General features: G+C 37.1%; 1 protein-coding gene across 1 annotated transcript in view; it reads left to right on the top strand.

The window, feature by feature from the left end:
• The window catches only part of LOC127853552 (activating signal cointegrator 1 complex subunit 3-like), a 215,834-nt gene that overhangs the window by 19,246 nt on the left and 173,271 nt on the right, over positions 1–23,317 (top strand). Inside the window, 15 exon segments of the mRNA XM_052388131.1 lie at positions 1,847–1,987; positions 2,919–3,083; positions 3,552–3,708; positions 8,461–8,687; positions 8,814–9,005; positions 10,178–10,402; positions 11,312–11,596; positions 12,013–12,099; positions 12,552–12,728; positions 13,070–13,295; positions 13,801–13,955; positions 14,428–14,526; positions 20,064–20,235; positions 21,625–21,716; positions 22,872–23,000. Coding sequence (XP_052244091.1) covers positions 1,847–1,987; positions 2,919–3,083; positions 3,552–3,708; positions 8,461–8,687; positions 8,814–9,005; positions 10,178–10,402; positions 11,312–11,596; positions 12,013–12,099; positions 12,552–12,728; positions 13,070–13,295; positions 13,801–13,955; positions 14,428–14,526; positions 20,064–20,235; positions 21,625–21,716; positions 22,872–23,000 — 2,529 coding nt within the window.

Below are 23,317 nucleotides of genomic sequence, written 5' to 3'. Positions count from 1 at the left end.
AATATTTGCAATTCTCAGCGCAATCGGTCCCCTAGTAGTAACAATTGAGTAATAAGGTCCCCAAAATCACGTGTGAAAACCGTTATGTCTCTTTTAACTTTAATTGGCACTAATTGACAAATGTGATAAATCTGCAAACTGTTAATTTGACGATGTCACGTAAATGAGAACAATCGTTGATGTTATATTTATTAACCATGATGAATAAAACGTACATTAACGATGATGAATAAAAAAGGAAAAACTCACACGACTTTAGATTTTTATTAATGCACTGGATGGTGAACAAATTGATATTTTATATAAACACACTGTCATTCATTCTAAGTATTCATAAACATCGTGGTTCTTATCATACTAGGTAATCATAAACATGTTAGTAAATATCAAACAAATATAATTTATGTCAAATGGGTGGAAAATAAGAACATTTTCGATTCGGAAATATTTAATTAGTTTAGATATAGTGTAATGCGACCTACTGAAGTGAAGAAACTAGTACAAAAAAAACAACAAATATCTCGGATAACCGACAACAAAAGAAAGTATCGGAATTTACTTTCCAAAATGACCGATTTGTATAAATAATCATTGGTACTTGAATTCGTGGTTCAGCAGACCAACGAAATCCACGAAAATTCGTACCACACGAAATTTAATGGTTTTACAGTATTCTTTATTTAATTATATTATTATTAACAGGTAAATTTTAGAAAAATATAGTGTCCAAGAAAATTGTCTCTAGTACTTTGCTGTCTTTTCTCAAGTAAGAGTTGTATGATCTTTTTGTTCTAAATAACCAACAAACTTATAAAAAAATGCAAGGCACTTTTTGTCTCAGCCTTGCCCAATGTTAACATTTTACATAATTTAAATGTGTTCTTAAAAAATATAAGAAAGAATTGTCACTAGTTTGCCTATGCAGTCCGCTGGGACTCCACTTTGCTCACATGCATTAAACCCCATTTTCCCAGAGTGAGGCTTATTGTCCCCTACCAGTTTCACCGGAGGGGACTTATGGTTTGCGCTCTGTGTGTCCGTCAGTCTGTCACACTTTTCTGGATCCTGCGATAACTTTAAAGTTCTTAATATTTGTTCATGAAACTTGAAACATGGATAGATGGCAATATGGACATTATGTACGTCATTTCATTTTGTTCCTATGTCAAAAATTCTGGTTGCTATGGCAACAAATAGACTAGAAATACTGCTGAAAATGGTGGTTTTCTGGATCCTGGGATAACTTTAAAGTTCTTAATATTTTTTCATGAAACTTGAAACATGGATAGATGGCAATATGGACATTATGTACGTCATTTTATTTTGTTCCTACGTCAAAAATTCTCGTTGCTATGGCAACAAATAGACTAGAAATACTGCTGAAAATGGTGGTTTTCTGGATCCTGCGATAAATTTAAAAGTTCTTCATATTTTTTAATGAAACTTGAAACATGGATAGATGACATATGGACATTATGCACGTGATTTCATTTTGTTCCTATGTCAAAAATTCTGGTTGCTATGGCAACAAATATGTTTTTGTTTTTTTTAATCTGACAATGGTGGAATTTCTGACAATGGTGGAGCCGGTAGGGGACATATATTGCTTGGCAATAGTCTTGTTTCAATTCCTTTTAGCCCAAATTTGTCATTAAAAAAACTATTGCTAAGAAGTGCACAATAAAAAAAAACTAATGATTCTGTTTTACATTTTGACTTTTATTACAACAAATGTATGCAGGTTTTGTTGTGTTGGAATTTACTGATAATAAGTTGCGTTGTGCCTTGTAGAAAATATATGTGGTAATCATTTATAGGCCATGATATTATTGCCTTTGTCTTGTAGATTATTTATGTGGCACCTATGAAAGCCCTTGCTGCAGAGATGGTTCGTAACTTTGGCAGTCGCCTCGAGCCCTTAGGGATTTCTGTGAAGGAACTGACGGGGGACATGTCCCTTACCAAGTCTGAAATTCTCAAGACGCAGGTAAGTGTTGATATTTTTTTATAGTATTCTTTGGGTTCTTCCTACAACAAATTACCTAAGCTTGGAAGTAAAATTATTTATGTTTCAGTGAATGCACAAATGTTAGTAAACAAATCAGTATATCAAAACTTCTTAGATTGTTGTGCTGATTACAAAGATTGTCAATTAATTGGTGATAAAGTAGTGAATGATTATAAACATCTGTTGGAATGCTCACTCATATATGTTAGATGTATTCTCATCTCTGCTCACTTTATGGTGAAATTGGGTGAGTGTTGAAGTATAAATGTTTATTATTTAATACCTTACCAGAAAAAGCAACAAAACTATGTTGATTACTTTTTTATGTCAATTTTTAAAAAGCCGTGTATAGACCAAAGTTTTGCTGATATGGCTTTTCTCCTTGCGCCTGTGCCAAATATTAGTACCTGTCATTGGGTCAAAATGTCTGCAGCAAACTGAAGGCTTTAAGGTGTAGGGGATTGTTTATTGGAAGTAGATATATAATATCCAAGACAACAATAAAAGAGTTTGAAATTCGTTTATTGAAAAAACGCCCTCATGCCAGTATTGACTAAGTTGTGTACTACAGCCTTTATGCTCCTATAATATTACACAATAAGTCTTAACGTTCTTCGAATCAAATGATCCTTGCTCAGGGAAAACTGGGTTTAATTCATGTGCGTAAAGTGTCGTCCCAGTTAAGCCAGTGCAGTCCACACAGGCTTATCAGGTACAACACTTTCTGCCTAAACTGGATTTTCACTTAAAATATACTTTTTTTACATGAAAAATGAAAAAAAAATCACGAGTGTTGTCTGTGATAAGCCTGTGCAGACGGCAGAGGCTAATCTGGGACGACACTTTACAGGCACACATTATGCCCAGTTTTCCCAGAGTGAGGCTTCTAAGTTTTATTTGAATGCATCAGATGATGGTGACGACCCCCGAGAAGTGGGACGTGGTGACGCGCAAGAGTACGGGAGATGTAGCGCTGGCCCAGCTCGTGAAACTTCTCATCATAGACGAGGTGCACCTGCTGCATGACGACAGGGGGGCAGTCATAGAGAGCCTTGTTGCTAGGACGCTCAGACAGGTATGGCCAGTGGTTGCAGTCTTTGCAATTAATCGATTTAATTAGTACTCTTTTTATCCCCTGATAGAGTGGCATATAGCAGTCGCACTGTCCGTCCGTCTGTCTGGCATCAGTTTCCGGATGTATTTTTCCTAAAAGCAATCAGATATTTACCAGATTTTTAGTTTGTGACTCTACCTGCAAGAGTTACAGATCAAGTTCAAGTTTTGTACAGGTCAATTGATTTTTGGCAAAGTTTCAGGCATTTGACTTGGAAGTTCAACAGTTTAAATTACCAAGTAATTTTAAAAATACTTTTATTGCTTAGTACTTAGTTATGTTATTCTATTAATTTCCTTGATTTATTTTACATGTCATGTATTTAAGAAACAATTTTGGTCATGATTGCCCTATTTATCTTATACTAATAAAAAGTCAAAATAAACAAATATACCATGTTCGTAGGTCAATATTGAACACTTGTTCCAGGTGGAGACCTCCCAGAGCATGATCCGTATTGTGGGTCTCTCTGCCACACTTCCCAACTACCTGGATGTGGCCAGGTTCCTCCACGTGAACCCCCGACTGGGGCTGTTCTTCTTCGATGGGCGGTTCAGACCCGTACCTCTTGGGATGACCTTCATTGGTATGTTGTGGATCACTTACATTAATCATTAATACATGACTTTCTGATATGATATTACAATAGACAATGAACAAGTATTATTGTTTCATTACTACCAAATAGTCAGTGTAACAAGTTCTATGCATAGGTGCACAGTACTTTAATGGACGCCAATCAAACAAATAAAACAAGGAGCAGTCCTATTAAACAATGAAGAGTTATTGAGCATACCTATTTAATGAAATTAAATACATAATTTTTAACTTTTATATTATATTTGTGCAAATAATTTGAGCCAAATTTTGATAGCTGTTAGTTTAACTGGCCACTAAAGTTTTGAGCAACTTGGCCCTGGTCCTTTTTAGCTCACCTGATTGCTCAGGTGAGCTTTTGTGACCGGTCTTTGTCCGTCTTATGTCCGTCCGTCCGTAAACATTTGCTCGTAAACACTCTAGAGGCCACATTTCTTGTCCCATCTTCATGAAACTTGGTCAGAAGCTTTGTCCCAATGAAATCTTGGCAGAGTTCGAAACTGGGTTGTGCTGGGTCAAAAACTAGGTCACTAGGTAAAAAAAAAGAAAAACCTTGTAAACACTGTAGAAGTCACATATCATGTCCAATCTTCATGTAACTTTGTCAAAATATTTGTCTTAATGATATCTTGGTTGAGTTCAAAAGTGGTTCCGATCCGTTGAAAAACATGGCCGCCAGTGGGCGGGGCAGTTTTCCTTATTTGGCTATAGAGAAACCTTGTAAACACTCTAGAAGTCACAATTTTTGCCCAATCATCATGAAAGTTGGTCAAAACATTGGTTCAATTGATGTCTCGGACGAGTTTGAAAATGGTCGAGATCGGTAAAAAAACATGGCCGCCAGTGGGCGGGGCATTTTTCTCTATATGTATATAGTGAAAACATGTGAACACAGTAGAAGTCACATTTTTGGCCCAATTTTCATGAAATTTGCTCAGAACATTTGTTTTCTTGATACGAGAGTTGAGTTCAAAAATGGTCAAATTTTGCCGTTTTCATCGGCCGAAGAACGGCAGAATGTTGAAGAAAATCAATAAGAAACACATTGAGAATTTTTCAAACTCGTGCTGCATACAATTAGTAATTCACGCAAGTCCAAAAAATAAAACAATCAAACAACAAAGTAAATAATATTTGTTTATTTCATGATATATAAGTAGGTTTTAATTTATTTTCAAGTATTATTCATACAGTAAAAATAATTATCAAATTAACACAATTTCTAACAATTGCGTATTTAATCAATTTGCCATAACAATTTCAAACATAATACGTTCGTAATTGATCGTATCAGTCATCTAAAAATCCCTCGAAATCCTCATCGCTTTCACCGAACAGCTCGTAGAATTCCTCACTTGTGAGATTGTCATCGTAAACCCAGTCGCCGATATCATCATCATCATCGTCGCAATCACTAACCTTTGCACAGGCTGATACATCCTCAGATTGATCGCGATTTTCCACAAGATCATCAAACAACTCGTCGTCCTGTGTACCATCCATTGAGTTTGAGTTTCATTTTGACGATTCCAGTAGTTGTAATTTGTAAATATAATTGTATTGTTTGACGGGTAATGAAAACTAAGAGGCAGATATAGATTACCTTGATTATGCAAATGTTACGCCCATTGTCTATAGGTAATGCCTACTTTCATAAAATTAGCCAATCGCGTGATAGAGTGAAATCACGGGTCAAGAAGAAAGCCACCTGTGGATAATTGCATGCGGTCGCTCTTTGCTCCCGCTGTCGTGGGTCCCTAATAAATAAGGTGTCATCGGCATAAGGGGGTCGTCTGAATGAACGTGTTTATTTAACAATTGACAGTTGCAAACTGGTAACTATTTTAAGATGATACCCTTATTGCCAATTATGTCTTAATTGACAATTAACAGCGTCAAACAAAGACGATCAGATGATACAAATTTGTCAAGAAGCACTTGTAATCGCGTGTTTATTTAACAATTAAAAGTTTCAAACTGCGAACTGATTTTGCTGTTATTTTAAGCATGTTTGGCATCGTGTCGCCGCTTTCACACGTATACTATTATGTCCAATTTATATGACATTTAACGACGTCGCGCGCAGACAATCGGGTGATACAAACTTTTCAAGTACCGGTATAACCATGGACAATATAACGCCTTACGACCCCAAAATAACAAAATTCAAATAAGAAATAATAGACAACAAAATCAATAACGATACATTTTATTTCAAGTAAATCGGTAACTGAACTTAGCGTTCCGATACACGGTACGGGCAAATACAGACTTTAGAGAAAATGCAAATGGCTGCGGCGATGATTCAAAACAATTGACAAGTGTCCAAATTGGCCAGCGTAAGCCCAGTAAACTCGATATTTTGACAAATTTCGCTTATTTTCGCAAGTATCTCGCTTATAAGACGCGACCCCCACTTTAACTTATTAATTTGAGTCTTAAAAATGCATCTTATAAGCGCACGTATACGGTATATAGTGGCAGTTTTCCCAATTTGGCTATAGAGAAACCTTGTAAACACTCTAGAAGTCACAATTTTTGCCCAATCATCATGAAAGTTGGCCAAAACATTGGTTTTATTGATATCTTGGACGAGTTTGAAAATGGTTGGGATCGGTGAAAAAACATGGCCGCCAGTGGGCGGGGCATTTTTCTCTATATGTATATAGTGAAAACATGTGAACACAGTAGAAGTCACATTTTTGGCCCAATTTTCATGAAATTTGCTCAGAACATTTGTTTTCTTGATACGAGAGTTGAGTTCAAAAATGGTTCCGGTCAGTTGAATAACATGGCTGCTGGGAGGGGGCAGTTTTCTCATTATGTCCCCCCCTCCCCCCTTTCGAAGAAGAGGGGGTATTGTTTTGCTCATGTCGGTCGGTCCGTCCACCAGATGGTTTCCAGATGATAACTCAAGAGCGCTTATGCCAAGGATCATGAAACTTCAAAGGTACATTGATCATGACTTGCTGATGACCCCTATTGATTTTCAGGTCACTAGGTCAAAGGTCAAGGTCACGATGACCCGAAATAGTAAAATGGTTTCCGGATGATATCTCAAGAACACTTATGCCTAGGATCATGAAACTTCATAGATACATTGATCATGACTCGCAGATGACCCATATTGATTTTCAGGTCACTAGGTCAAAGGTCAAGGTCACGGTGACCCAAAGCAGAAAAATGGTTTCCGGATGATAACTCAAGAACGCTTATGCCTAGGATCATGAAACTTCATAGATACATTGATCATGACTCGCAGATAACCCCTATTGATTTTCAGGTTACTAGGTCAAAGGTCAAGGTCACGATGACCCGAAATAGTAAAATGGTTTCCGGATGATAACTCAAGAATGCTTAGGCCTAGGATCATGAAACTTCATAGGTACATTGATCATAACTCGTAGATGACCCCTAATGATTTTCAGGTCACTAGGGCAAAGGTCAATGTCACAATGACTTGAAATAGTAAAATGGTTTCCGGATGATAACTCAAGAACGCTTAGGCCTAGGATCATGAAACTTCATAGGTACATTGATCATGACTTGTAGATGACCCCTATTGATTTTCAGGTCACTAGGTCAAAGGTCAAGGTCACAGTGACCCAAAATAGTAAAATGGTTTCCAGATGATAACTCAAGAACGCTTATGCCTAGGATCGTTCATAGGTACATTGATCATGAATTGAAGATGACCCCTATTGATTTTCAGGTCACTAGGTCAAAGGTCAAGGTCACGGTGACCTGAAATAGTAAAATGGTTTCCGGATGATAACTCAAGAACGCTTATGCCTAGGATCATGAAACTTCATAGCTACAATGATCATGACTCGCAGATGACCCCTATTGATTTTCAGGTCACTAGGTCAAAGGTCAAGGTCATGGTGACCTGAAATAGTAAAATGGTTTCTGGATGATAACTCAAGAATGCTTATGCCTAGGTTCATGAAACTTCACAGGTATATTGATCATGACTCGCAGATGACCCCTATTGATTATCAGGTCACTAGGTCAAATGTCAAGGTCACAATGCCAAAAAACGTATTTACACAATGGTTGTCAAGGTCACGGTGACTCAACTTAGAAAAATGGTTTCCGGATGATAACTCAAGAATGCTTACGCCTAGGATCATGAAACTTCATAGGTACATTGATCATGACTCGCAGATGAAATAATGATGAAACTTGACCAGGATGTTTGTCTGGACAATTTCTAGGTCAAGTTTGACATATAGTAAAGATTGAATGAACCGACTTCTCTCAGGTGAGGGAACTAAGGCCATCTTGGCCCTCTTGTTTAGAACATGTTTGAATCAAAATATGTTAACAAAACATTTTTTATCCATGATAAACAAATCTTTGCTGTTTTGTTGCCTGGCTGTGAAACTGCTAGGGCTATCTTTAAGTAAGTGTTTTATCAACAATTAAAAGCTGTGACAAAAATTTAGTTAATACAACTAACTAAAAACTATGAAATCCAACTAAATATCAGTTCCTGGTTATTTAATTGTATATTATATTGGTACTTTAGTTTCTTTGCATCAATATTTTCCTCACAGATTCTTTAAATAGATGGAATATTGTTATTACATGCATTGCAGATATCAGAGCTGTACATTTAAAATCAAATTCATAAATACAGCAGAAAGTGCTGTACATTGCTGACATCATTGTTCTTAATGACTTGAACGCAATTGTTTGATATGGTTGGATATAGTTATCCATTCATGTGACCTTGCAGGCATCAAGGCCTTGAATCGCATTCAGCAGCTTCAAGACTTCAACACAGTATGCTATGAGAAGGTGCTGTACCAGGTCAAGCGTGGCTACCAGGTCATGGTGTTCGTCCATGCGCGAAACGAGACTGTGAGGACTGCGTCGGTGCTGAGGGACCAGGCCAAGAACAACGGGGACAGTCAGCTCTTCCTGCCCGAGCAGTCGGGGTCACTGGGAGATGCTACAAACAATGTTGGTTCAATTTTTTATTTCAAAGCGGTGCATTAGGGGGCATTGTGTTTCTGACAAACACATCTCTTGTTTATATATAAAAAAGAGCCCTGCCTTGATTCTATGCCTATTAAATCAACTCTACAGGTGATGAAGTCAAGAAACAAGCAGCTGAAGGAGCTGTTTGCAGATGGGTTCAGCATCCACCACGCAGGCATGCTGCGTCAGGATCGTAACCTTGTGGAGAAGTACTTTGCTGCAGGACACATCAAGGTCCTCGTGTGCACGGCAACCCTCGCCTGGGGGGTCAACCTGCCCGCTCACGCTGTTGTCATAAAGGTATGTAGGGTATATTGGTGCTCATGATTTTGAATTAGGTTTATAGCAAAGTTAAAAATCCTGGTAATAAGAATAGGGTTATGACCGGGATGCAGGAGGGTGGCGTCAAACTGGTGGTTTCCAGCTGGTAAATTTAGTTTGCATTGACTTATCACATTAAAACTTGTGATAAAGCAAGCTGGCATTGTGACCTAGCTTTTGTTGTATTTTTAGTCATGTGGGTCAAGGTCACTGTGTAGGTAGCTTTCATGAAAACCTATCATTGCATTTATTTAGGGACAGTCAATTTAAGGTTATGGTCACTCTTTCTTATAATAGACCTCAGTTAACAGTAGGTTTCTAGTCAACACTTTACTTTGCAAGGAACAATCCTAATGAAATTTAGGATATAGCAAGCTTGGATTATTTATTTATTTTTTTTAGGGGGGGAGGTGGGATCAAATAAACGTCAAGCAAACTGTTACTATACATGGAAAAATGGCTTACTCTAAGTTACTTAAGTTTGGATGGAAGTATTGTATGGTAATCTTGTATGTATGTATATTGCATTTGGAGCCAGTCAGCTCAAGTTCAAGGCCTATGATGCTATACAAAATGGATTATGTTATGGAATGTTTAGATAATTATGGACCTGAAATTCTTCATCATGCCCAAATCTGGTTTCTGTAAAATAAACATATTAGATTCAGTCATAAACTAACAACAGATTTACCTGATTTTCAGCCTGATTTGCAACAACAAACAATCAAATCGCATGATTCTCTGTTTTCTGTTTTAACAATGGAATAGAAATGCCAATTTCTATTTGCGTAGTAATTCAAACAAAAAAGCATATGTTTATGAAATTAAAATTGCATCCTTCTTGTAGCCTTGCTTATCAAAGATAGATATTTGAGAATCACAATTAATTTAGGATAACCGCTTATATACATGTCTTATGTATAATTTAGATATGTTAGCTTAATTTTCATTTTTGAGCAACAGAGTTCTTTTCTGTTGAGAAAGTATAAATTAAGATTGGGTATTAACAAGTATTCAATTAAGACAGACAGACAGACATTTTATTTTACTTGCCCAATATACATTGTCAACATCACATGTGATTGGTATTGATGTAAAGTTAAACAATTATTGATATGGACCCTTTATTATGATTGAATGCATGTTTTCAGGGGACACAAATCTATGATGCAAAGAAAGGTTCCTTTGTTGACCTGGGTATCCTAGATGTGATGCAGATATTTGGACGCGCTGGTCGACCCCAGTACGACACATTTGGGCACGGAACGATCATCTCTACACACGACAAGCTGTCCCATTACCTGTCGCTGATGACCCGACAGAACCCGATCGAGAGTCAGTTCACCAACAGTCTCGCGGATAATCTCAATGCAGAGGTTTGCAGGACTTGTTTTGGGCCCTTTGCCCGCATTTTACAGAAAAATTGATACTTAGTTGCACTCTTAAATGCTCATAAACAGTAAAAAAAAATACTTGTTAAAACAAAAAAACTTATTACTGAAATGACTTAATGTCAAGTATTTAAAAACTATTTAATTTGTGTATATGTATATCATTTTACTGAAGTCTGATTTTTAGACATTGCAGGATATGTTTCTAAAAAGTACCTTTAATAGATGATTTTTTTTATGTTGATGAAAACTAATCCATAAAATAAAGAGCATATTATTACGTTGGTTGCCAATACAATAATAAGATTCGATTGTTCAGGTGTCAACATAACATTCGCTTGTGTTATTTATTAGCATCAATAACTCAAGTGGTGAGTCTAATGAAACTCTCGGTCATTTTTTAACAAATGTTCATGCATAGTGCAATACAGCCTAACTGCCACGATATACCCATATTCTGGTTTTTCATGTCATCCTTACACTGTATGCTAAATCAATCTGTTTTCTTATTTAAAACAAATCTTTTGATATAAACATATTTGCGTAGTAATTCAAACAAAAAAGCACTGCAATCTTTTCAATTTAGTAGGTTTTATACCCCTATTATGAAGTGTGTGTGTGTTGGGGGTATTTGTTTTGCACCTGTCTATACCTCCATCAGTATGATGATCAGTCCATACATACCATTATGTTTCCATACGATATCCAGAGAACGATTCAACATCAGTGAAATCGTAGTAAAGTTACTTGGGATGATGTCAAGGAGGAATTGTCAAAGGTCATGGTCACAAAGGCATGCGATATAAATAAACGTATATACAATTTCTCATTTTGACAATTTAGCAGCGTTTCAGGGTGGAGACATGTTTTACAAACATCTCTTGTTTTCCCCAGATCTCCTTAGGTACAGTTACCAACATAGAGGAGGCGGTGCGTTGGCTGAGCTACACGTACCTGTATGTGCGTCTCACGATCAACCCACTAGCTTATGGCGTCGCCTACGCCATGGTCCAGGATGACCCGACGCTCCAGGTGTATCGGCATGACCTCATAGTTAATGCTGGGAGAAAACTGGACCAGGCTAAGATGATCCGGTTTGATGAAAAGACAGGGTATTTCCATTCCACGGACCAGGGCAGGGTGGCCAGTCATTTCTACGTCAAGTATGACACAGTAGAGGTATGTTTTTTTGTTTTTTTTATTGCATCCTAAAACTTATGTATGTATTTGAATTTAAGAAATAAAAAAAAGTCTTACATGAAGCCTGTAATTGTATATAATATGTGAGGTGCATGTTGGTTGTCACTTGTAATGTTGTGAGTTACCTAGGCACATTGTTTTATGATTTTTATATACACTTGTTGTCATGGAAAGACAGATTGCAAGCAATTGATTATTGTAAACAGGTGCGTAATTTGTATACAAACTCAATTTCCTCTAATTATAATTTGCACAGACTAAGTTCAATAAATACCCTATCCCAACAGATAAATCTGTTTGATGTTTTCCTATGTAAGTAAAACAATCTTAGCTTCAATGATAGGATATTATTAAACCAGTGACTGTTCCTATAATTATTGTTATTTTTCCCACAGGTTATCAATGAGTACCTGAAGACCGTGATGACAGAGGCAGATATATTTGCTCTTGTATCCAAGGCTCAAGAATTCGACCAAATCAAGGTTACACTTCATAATAATAGTGTATTATAGTGAAATATTTTGTTGTTTGATTTATTTAAGTATACTGTATTTGGATTGTTTGTGGCATTTCATTTTTAAATGCTGAATTCTTTCAACCATCTACTTCATGACTGTACAGACTCTACGTTCTTATCTTTGATTTAATGCCCACCAACACATTTTTGCAATAAATGTGAGAGAGAAATGTGAAAATGAAAATGTAAAAACTGTAAGGCTGCATATGCTAATCAGGGACAACACTTTCCACTTATATGGATTTGTTGGTTTCAAGGAAGACTTCTAAACAATAATTCAGTCCATGCAATAAGTTTCATCCCAGATTAGCCTGGGCAGACTGCACAGGCTAATCTGGGTTGACACTTAACTCACATGCATTAAGCCCAGTTTTCCCAGAACGAGGCTCATATTTTGTTGTAATTACTTTCCCGCAGGTTCGAGATGAGGAGATGGAGGAGCTGGATCGTCTGCTGCACGAGGAATGTGAGATGCAGGTACCCGGCGGCACGGAGAACTCGTACGGCAAGGTCAACATCCTCCTGCAGAGCTACGTCTCACGCCAGTACCTCGAGAGCTTCTCCCTGGTGTCTGACCAGGCATATGTGGCTCAGGTAGAGTGGTGTTCAAATAGACGCTTTGTGATGTCTTGAAGTAGAAGGATTTTGCATCGTAATTTTGTATGCCCTCTCATGAGCTTTATATATGTGGCATATCATATGAAAATGCTGTCAAATGTATGTGACATTTTTATGATTGGACTTTGCAGGTCTATGCTAAGTCTTCTCTGAAATCAACATCATAAAGCATTTTTTTAACAAGACCAATTACAAATAAAATAAAAAGCAGCATACAAGTAATTTTGTTATTCATTTTTTAATTGTTTAAATTACTATTTCATTTTGCTTATATAATATTTATTATAGTGTTATATAAATTATTTTGCTGTTCGCAGAATGCTGCCAGAATAACACGCTCGCTGTTTGAGATATGCCTAAAGAAGGGCTGGCCAATCATGGCAGGTCGTCTGCTCAACCTGAGTAAAACCATCGACAAACGGATCTGGGGTTTTGAGACACCGCTGCGACAGTTTTCGATTCTGAGCCCTGAAATCATCAACAAACTCGAGGCAGGCAAGATGAAGATTGAACGACTGCGGGAGATGGACGCTAAAGAAATTGGTATGTACATATATATTTGTGTACTTGTACTTAAAAGTTGTTTTGTAAAAGCTATTGGGAATGAATATTAATTCTCTCATCAATTGACCACATGTTATTCAGGTATGTGTGTATGAGGTGAATATTGCCTGCATATCTAATAATAAAACAGCAAGATGAAGGATTGCGGCTCATTCTAAGGAGGCCATGTGGTGCTGTGGTAGAATGTTGGAATCAATTTGAAATGAGCTGCAATCTGGGAAAACGGGGCTTCATGCATGTGCGTAAAGTGTTGCATAAGATTAGTCTGTGCAGTCTGTGCACAAGCTATTAAGGGCGCAACACTGTCCGCTTAAACTGGATTTTTATGAAGAAGAGACTTCCTTGAAACAAAATATTCAATGAAAGGGGTAAGTGTCGCCCATGATTAGACTGTGTAAACTGCACATGCTTATCTGGGAAGACACTTTCCTCACTTGCATTAAGCCCTATTTTCCCAGATTGCAGCTCAATGTGACATTTTCAGGCCACATGGTACACCACGTAAAGATGGGCAGTATCATCAAGAAGTGCGTACACGCGCTACCGCAGTTGGATCTGGAGGCCACCATCCAGCCAATCACACGCACCGTCCTCAGAGTGAGGCTCGTCATCACGCCCATGTTCCACTGGGACGATAAGGTAACGTTAGTCTTAGTTCTGATTTCTTTGTTGTTGTTTTTTATGGCTGTTGAGTTCTTACTTTGTTCTAACTTTTCTGCAATACTCTGGAAATCTGGAAAATACTGATGCTTAACTGCTTAGTAGTGCTGATTTTTTAATTGTTTTTTATTTCATATGTTTTTAATTTGTTCCTTTTTTCTGAAATAGTCTCCTAATTGTTAGACTTTTTGAGAGTAATTTGTGGTTTATAATAATATAAAATGTAATACATGGTCAAGTAAGGAAAGGTCATAGCAACTTGATATTTGGCATGCATGTGTATCTCATGGACCTGCACATTTTGATTGGTGAAAGGTTTTAGGTCATCCTTCTAGGTCAAAGGTAAAAAAAACAAAATCAAAACGGCGCAATAGGGGGCATTGTGTTTCTGACAAACACATCTCTTATTTTCAAAAGCAATTGGTAGCATGTCGTCTGCTGCAAATTTCAGGTCCATGGTTCTGCTGCTGAGTCGTTCTGGATCTGGGTAGAGGACCCAGAAAACAACCACATATACCACTCTGAGTACTTCCTGCTGCACAAGAAACAGGTACGTCTCCTCATGGTATCTCGTCTGGGTATTCATCAACCTGCCTGATTTCCTGTGAATTTCGCCCTTAATTATAATCTGAAATAATTACTTTTTATGCCCCCATTTCAAAGAAAAGGTGGTATATAGTTTTCGCACTGTCCGTCGGTCGGTCGGTCACACTTCGTGTCCGCTCTCTAATTCAAATAGTTTTCATCCGATCTTTACCAAACTTGGTCAGAAGTTGTATCCAGACAATATCTAGGTCAAGTTTGAATATGGGTCATGCGTGGTCAAAAACTAGGTCACGGGGTCACTTAGTGCATTTTAAAAATTAAGCATGGTGTCCGCTCTCTAATTGAAGTAGTTTTCATCTGATCTTTACTAAACTTGGTCAGAAGTTGTATCAAGACAATATCTAGGTCAAGTTCGAATATGGGTCATGCCGGGTGAAAAACTAGCTCACTGGGTCACTTAGTGCATTTCAAGGATTTAGCATGGTGTCCGCTCTCTAATTGAAGTAGTTTTCATCTGATCTTTACTAAACTTGGTAAGAAGTTGTATCAAGACAATATCTAGGTCAAGTTTGAATATGGGTCATGCCGGGTCAAAAACTAGGTCACGGGGTCACTTAGTGCATTTCAAGGATTAAGCATGTTGTCCGCTCTCTAGTTTATGTGGCTTTTTTATTTATTTTGATATTCTAAGACATTTTTATGTCTCCGAAGGAGGGCATATAGTGATCGGACTGTCGGTTCGTCTGTCCGTCCGTCTGTCCATCACACTTTGTGTTAAGATTTCGAAAAATGCTCATAACTTCTATGTCGCTTCAGATAGCAATTTCATATTTGGCATGCATGTGTATATTGACAAGGCCTTTCCATACGGACACAAATTTTGACCCCTGTGATCTTGACCTTGTTCTTAGGGTCCGCGTTTAGGTTCAAAATCTGCATTTAGGATTTGAAAAAAGCTAATAACTTCTACCAAGCGTTTACACAGTTATACTTTTATGTGGTGACAAAGTTACAGTTGGGGGCATCCATGTCCTGTGGTCACATTTCTTGTTTACATTTGTATGCCCCCGAATCAATAGATCAGGGGGTATATTGTTTTTGTCCTGTCTTTCTGTCTGTCATTCTGTCCAAAACTTTAACCGTGGTTAAACCTTGAGATAAGTTTGATAACTTTTGCAATATTGAACATACCAACTTGATATTTTCCATGCATGTGTATCTCATGGAGATGCTCATTTTGAGTGGTGAAAAGTCAAGGTCATCCTTCAAGGTCAAAGGTCAAATATCATTGAATTTTTTCTCAAACTTTAACCAGTGTCCGACAAATCCATTGCCCGGAGCCCGGTGGCTACCGAAATTTTTCATCGGGCTACTGAAATTTTCCAGCTGACGCCCGCCGGGCTACTATAAATCTGTAAGAGCGGTAGCCCGGTTTATTGACAAACATACGTAGAATAAACACGCTGACCATGTGTTTGTACACTGTGTATTGCTTATAATCTGATAACAAAGTGCAATCAATTATCTAATCAGTCACAAATCACTTGCGGTAATGTCTTAAACAGTAACAGTGTATTTTAATCATCCAATCAGAATCAACATTTGTCGTCTGCTAATAATATAATGAGAGCCGGTTTGATAGTTGGTGCACATGATGCAACATCATTTCGCAGTTTGGAATTCTTTGTTAACCGCAACAATGAGTAATAGCGACAACGTTTTTGATGTCGTTAAATATCCAAGGACGCCAAACATTAAATAAATCAAAACAATAGCGGATTCTTCAAAACGGTAACGAAACCGAAAATGAATATTAATGACAACTTTGAGAACGCGGTTAACACCTGCTAATTAGTTTGCATGTCAATTAATAATTGGATTAATCGACTGTTAATCAATAATCCCATATATGCCCAATTTATATTTTTAAAACCAAATTATGGGTGGGTAATATAGACGATAAGAGTCATAAACACAAACGTTTGAAATTTTCTAAAATGTGAAATGAATTTCGGCATATGGTTCTATTTAAAGATATGATGAAATAAGCTCCCAATCAGGACCGTTGTATTGCAAAATGCGTAAATAACCTGCCACGGTTTGCACGCGTTGTGTACAGCTATTTTAGGTTACAAAATTCTACATTTAAGAAATGAATTTCTTTGTCCTGATAAAAAGCGCGCGAAAATTGGCGTGGGTGTATTTATTTGTAAATAAAAATTTCGTAGCGTGTACAGCATTGAGATCATTTAATTTCCATTAAAAGTTTCGTTGTGAATTTCAACTAAAGTACCGGGGTATCTAGCGAATTATTTGGCATTGACATTTTCTCTTAATAAAATATCATGTAAACACGCTGTATCGTTACCGTAAAGCTGTATCAGTTCCTTTATTATTAAAACAATTATTGTATTGTATACGAAAACGTTGACGAGTGACGTCACGCGCACCTGCTAAATGACCCGAGTTTCTACTGGAGGGCAAAAAGCGCATATATACAGAAGCTCTATCTCAATATCTATCTCATAGTACTGCCTTGACAAAATCAACGTTTTTGTTGATAATCATGCATAATATCAAATATAATTTTAATTATGATGTCTGAAAAGACATAAGCATGCAAGGAACTTTATTTTTGAATAATATTGTGACTGCACACAAGTGTCGTACGGATGCAATACGTAAATTCGGACAGTACTTAAAGTCGGACACAAGTAAATAAATGATTTAATACTCTTGATTTCTTGAAACTCGGTATTTGTTGTTAAAAAGGGCAATTGCATTGATTAACACCATACGAGTCAATCGTATTGATCATCTAAACGCTTTATTTACGTTTGCGACTTAACGTGCTGTCCGAATTTAAGTACACATACATGTAATATCTACATGTAGTATATGATTTTCTTTGGTACATTTACATTTAAGTACAAGGTGCCTGTACTGCAACATTAATTTACGATATTGACTGTGTACATCAGACTACTTGCTGTTTTATGTATATGTATGTATGCATACATATTATGTATATGTAAATGAAGAAATAAAATAAAGATGAAAACCTGCCTCTTATCATTTTGTAGGAAAATTTTATGGGCTACCAAATATTTTTATTGGTAGCCCAGTGGGCTACCTGAAAAATAAGAAATTTGTCGGACACTGCTTTAACCTTCGTTAAAGTTTTATCATAACTTTTTTAATATTGAACACAGCAACTTCATTTTGGCTTGCATGTGTATCTCGTGGAGCTGCACATTTTGAGTGGTGAAAGGTCAAGGTCATCCTTCAAGGTTAAAGGTCTAAAATAAAAACAAAATCATTTATTCATTCTATCTCTTACTTACTTCTCGTGGAGCTGCACATTTTGAGTGGTGAAAGGTCAAGGTCAACCTTCAAGGTCAAAGGTTAAAAAATAAAAAACATAACTTTCTTAACTTTTTAGCTCACCTGAGCACAACGTGCTCATGGTGAGCTTTTGTGATCGCTTTTTGTCCGACGTCCGTTGTCCGTTGTGCGGCGTCAACATTTGCCTTGTTAACTCTCTAGAGGCCACATTTATTGTCCAATCTTCATGAAATTTTGTAAGAAGATTGGTCTCAATGATATCTTGGATGAGTTCGAGAATGGTTACGTTTGCTTGAAAAACATGGCTGCCAAGGGGCGAGGCATTTTTCCTTATATGGCTATAGTAAAATCTTGTTAACACTCTTGAGGCCACATTTATTGTCTGATCTTCATGAAACTTGGTCAGAAGATTCATCCCAATAATATCTTAGAAGAGTTCGAAAATGATGCCGGTTGGTTGAAAAAAATGGCCCCCAGGGGGCGGGGCAATTTTCCTTATATGGCTATAGTAAAACCTTGTTAACACTCTAGAGGCCACATTTATTTTCCGATCTTCATGAAACTTGGTCAGAAGATTTATCCCAATGATGTCTTGGATGAGTATGAAAATGGTAACATTTGCTTGAAAAACATCGCTGCCAAGGTGCAGGGCATTTTTCCTTATATGGCTATATTTGGCTATAGTAAAATCTTGTTAACACTCTAGAGGCCACATTTACTGTCCGATCTTCATGAAACTTGGTCAGAAAATTCATCCCAATAATATCTTGAAAGAGTGTAAAAATGATGCCCTTTGGTTGAAAAACATGGCCGCCAGGGGGCGGGGCATTTTTCCTTATATGGCTATAATAAAACCTTGTTAAAACTCTAGAGACCACATTTATTTTCCAATCTTCATGAAAATTGAGAAGATTTGTCCCAATACTGTCTTGGATGAGTTCGAAAATGGTTTTGATTTCTTTAAAAACATGGCCATCAGGGGTGGGGCATTTTTCCTTATAAGGCTATATATGGCTTTTGTAAAACCTTGTTAACATTCTAGAGGCCACATTTATTTCCAATCTTCATGAAATATGGTCAGAAGATTTGTCTTATTGATATCTTGGATGAGTTCGAAAAATGGTTACGTTTGCTTGAAAAACATGGCTGCCAAGGGGCGGGGCATTTTTCCTTATATGGCTATAGTAAAATCTTGTTAACAATCTAGAGGCCACATTTATAGTCTGATCTTCATGAAACTTGGTCAGAAGATTCATCCCAAAAATATCTCGTTATCTCAGGTGAGCGACTTTGGGCCTTTCAGGCCCTCTTGTTTGATATTGTACACAGCAACTTCATATTTGGCATGCATGTGTATCTCGTTGAGCTGCACATTTTGAGTGGTGAAAGGTCAAGGTCATCCTTCAAGGTCGAAGGTCAAAAATTTAAAAAAATATGTTTTTCATTTCTCCATTCAATCTCTTACTTACTTCTTGTGGAGCTGCACATTTGGAGTGGTGATAGGTCAAGGTCAACCTTCAAGGTCAAAGGTCAAAAAATAAAAAACATAAATTTTCATAACTTTTTATGCCCCCAGATCGAATGATCGGGGGCATATTGTTTTTGGCCTGTCTGTCTGTCTGTCATTCTGTCCCAAAACTTTAACCTTACAGTAATGTTTTGCAATAGCTTTTAGTTTAAACCTATTTATTTTAGCTCGATTGCGTCGAAAGCCTTAGGCTTATATAAACGCTCTCGAGTCCGTTTCCTGGGCCAATAGCTTTTGAACTATTGAACATAGCAACTTGATATTTGGCATGCATGTGTATCTCATGGAGCTGCACATTTTGAGTGGTGAAAGGTCAAGGTCATCCTTCCAGGTTTAAGGTAAAAAAACAAGCAGCGCATTGTGTTTCTGACAAACACATCTCTTGTTTCTTTCTTCATTAAAACATATAAGAACACCCACATAATTCAATGTAATTAGCAAATGTGCTGATGCATTTAAACTTGACTTCAATGTGACATGTTTTTACTAATACATTACCAATTACCAACATGTATTTAAAAACTAATGCATAGATATGATATTTTTTTATTGTTCAGTCTGCAATCTAAAGATTTTTTTTAATTGGAGTCCCGACCCAATCAATGCTATTTCAGGAACATTTTCACCATTTTCTCTGTACTTTTAACCATGTTCTCTGTACTTTGCAGATGTTTAGCAAGGAGCCCAACCAGGTTCTGGTGTTCACCATTCCAATATTTGAGCCCCTGCCTTCCCAGTACTACGTGAAGGCCATATCTGACCGCTGGCTGGGATGTGAGTCCATGTGTGCAATCTCCTTCCAGCATCTCATACTGCCAGAGAGGCATCCACCACACACAGGTAGGTCAAGATCAAGGTCAAGGTCATGGAGTGTTCCATTGTCCATTGTGCTCATATGTATGATAACAAGCAGGTAACAGCAGTGGAGATGTGAACCCATGTGTGCCTTTTTCTCTCGAGCAACTCATCCTGTCTGATGCCATTACCCATATTCAGGTAAAAACAAGGTCAAGGTCATGGGTTAGTCTTTTGTCAATCATGCTCATAGGTATCGTAACAAATAGGTAACACCAGTGGAGATGTGAGTCAAAGTATGCAATCTCCTTCAGGCATCGCATCCTGCTTGATGACTTTCCCTGTGCACATTAATGTAAAAACAAGGTCATGGGATAGTCTTTTGTCCATTGTGCTCATAGGTATGGTAATAAGTAGTTAAAGGCAGTGGAGATGTGGGTCATTGTTTGCAATCTCCTTCTAGCATTGTTTCCTTCCTGAGAGGCATTTTCCTTCAAACAGGTATTAATTTTAGGTCACCTGAACACACCACATTGCCCCACACAAATTGAAAATTGAGCCACTAGGTCAAAGTCACAAATGTTGAGATGCCAGTCTTATATTTCAGCACATCATACTGGCTTAGTGGGAAGAAACCTCTCAGAGGTGTGAGTGGGTCAAGGATACAGTTTTAGCCACTCAACTGTACTGTAATTAGAAGTTCAATGTCACACATGTTGAGGTGCAGGAGTTTAACAATCAGAAAAAATTATTGACACATGGATTAAACATGAACTTTTTATGCCCCCAGTAGGGTGGCATATAGCATTTGAACTGTCTATCCGTCCGTCTGTCCGAAAACTTTAACATTGGCCATAACTTTTGCAATATTGAAGATAGCAACTTAATATTTGGCATGCATGTGTATCTCATGGAGCTGCACATTTTGAGTGGTGAAAGGTCAAGGTCATCCTTCAAGGTCAAAGGTCAAAAAAACAAATCCAAGGGAAGTAACAAGCTTTAAAGGGAGTTTTCTATTTATCATTTGGCAGGTACAGACCATTTTTACAAGGGAAGTAAAACAATTTAAAGGGATATGATAAAAAAAAATTTACAAAATCAAAGTGGCGCAGTAGGGGGCATTGTGTTTCTGACAAGCACATCTCTTGTTATCTAAATAAAACATTTGAATTAAAAGCATTGGTTGTGTTATCAGGGATGGCACTTTCTGTAGATGCCTAAACTAGAATTTCACTAAGAAGAGACTTGCTTTAAACAAAAATCCATTTAAAAAGAAAGTGTTGACCCAAATAAGCCTGTGTAGACTTCACTAGCTGATTTGGGTCAACACTTTCTGCACACGCATTTAAATCAGTTTTCCATGATCAAAGCTCAAGTATATGTGTTGATGTGTTTTGTTTGCCTCGCAGTTTGTTTGTTTTGTCTTTTTTTAAGAACTTCTGGATCTGCAGCCACTGCCTGTAACTGCCCTCATAGATCCAATGTTAGAGACCCTCTACAAGTTCACACACTTCAACCCCATTCAGGTACCAGTATAGATGAATTATGTTCAGACAATGCTTTGTTAATCTGGTTGATCATGTATTTCTGGTTTTAAGATGCTCTTGAGCAAGGTATTTTCAGAATCGATAAAAAAATACTGTTAATGGGCCAATTGACTTTGAATCAAAAATTTTATCTTTATATTTTAATTTCAATTTGCTAATGAGTTAAATGAGTAGGATTCACTTTTGATGTAGTTACTATGACCTTGTATACTCTTAAAATGACCTTTGAACAAAATCTTTGAACATTTATATAAGCATTTGCACAACTTTAAAATGTGTGTGTGTGTATGTTGTCATGTAAAGTACTGATAGGAGGACACACATTTAGATTTTTTTTAAACAGATTGTGCAGTTGACATTATCAGTTGTTACCAATTAAAGTTTTAAAACATTTGGAAGTCTTATTTGTGGTATTTGCTCTATTAAACATGATAGTTATTATGATAGAATACATTGATTTTTCGAATGTTGCATTTATTTATTTGATTAGAAATACCTCTTTTAGGTTAACTTCCACCTTTTCTGAAGTCAGTATATATTGATGTTCATATACTGGTATGTTGAAATGTTTATCTGGACCAATTTTATTAATGCTGTCACTACAATTAACTTTAAACTTTGCCATATTATGTAAATGTGACCTTTGCCACTTCCATGAACCTTGACCATTGCCACTTATATCGACCTTGAACTTTTCCATATTATGTTAATGTGATGTGACCTTTGCCGCTTCTTTTAACCTTGACCATTGTCACTTATGTCACCCTTGACCTTTTCCACAGATATTAACATTGGCCTTTGCTTCTTTTAATAACCTTGACCTTTTCCACTCATTTAAAACTTCTATTCAGCCTCTTAAATTAATGTTGACCTTAGCCTCTGAAATTAACCCTTACCTTCTATACTTGCATTAATCTTTACAAATGCCACATATATAAACCTTGACCTTTTCCACAAATATTAATCTTGTCTTTGCTTCTAATAATCATCTTGATCTTTTCCACTCATATTAAACTTCTACTTAGCCTCTTAAATTAACCTTGACCGTAACCTCTGAAATTAAGTTTTATCTCCTATACTTGCATTAATCTTGACCTATGCCACATATAAACCTTGACCTTTGCCCTCTTACAGACCCAGCTGTTCCATGTGCTATACCACTCAGACCACAACGTGCTGCTGGGAGCCCCCACTGGCTCTGGTAAGACCATCGCTGCTGAACTGGCCATCTTCAGACTGTTCAGAGAACGACCAAAAGACAAGGTGGGTTTCTAGTTTAAAGCTGTTTGTTTTCAGTCACCACCAAATTGACCTAGTTTTGCCTTGTTTGAATGGACACCATTGGCTATTTGTGGTTTTTAGCTCAACTATTATATATGAAATATATATAGTGGAGCTATCCTACTCACGTCGGCGTCTGCATCTGCGTTAGCGTGCAAATGTTAAAGTTTTCATACTACCCCAATTATTTTCATTGTCCCTTGACATATTGCTTTCATATTTTGCATACTTGTTTACCAACATGACCCCAACCTATAAACAAAAGCAGACAACTCTATCAAGAATTTTGTCATAATTAT

The sequence above is a fragment of the Dreissena polymorpha genome, chromosome 12 (assembly GCF_020536995.1).
Source record: "Dreissena polymorpha isolate Duluth1 chromosome 12, UMN_Dpol_1.0, whole genome shotgun sequence".
NCBI classification, from domain to species: Eukaryota; Metazoa; Mollusca; class Bivalvia; order Myida; family Dreissenidae; genus Dreissena; species Dreissena polymorpha.
The sequence above is the reverse complement of the archived record's forward strand: the minus strand, read 5'-3'. Positions and strand labels throughout refer to the sequence as shown.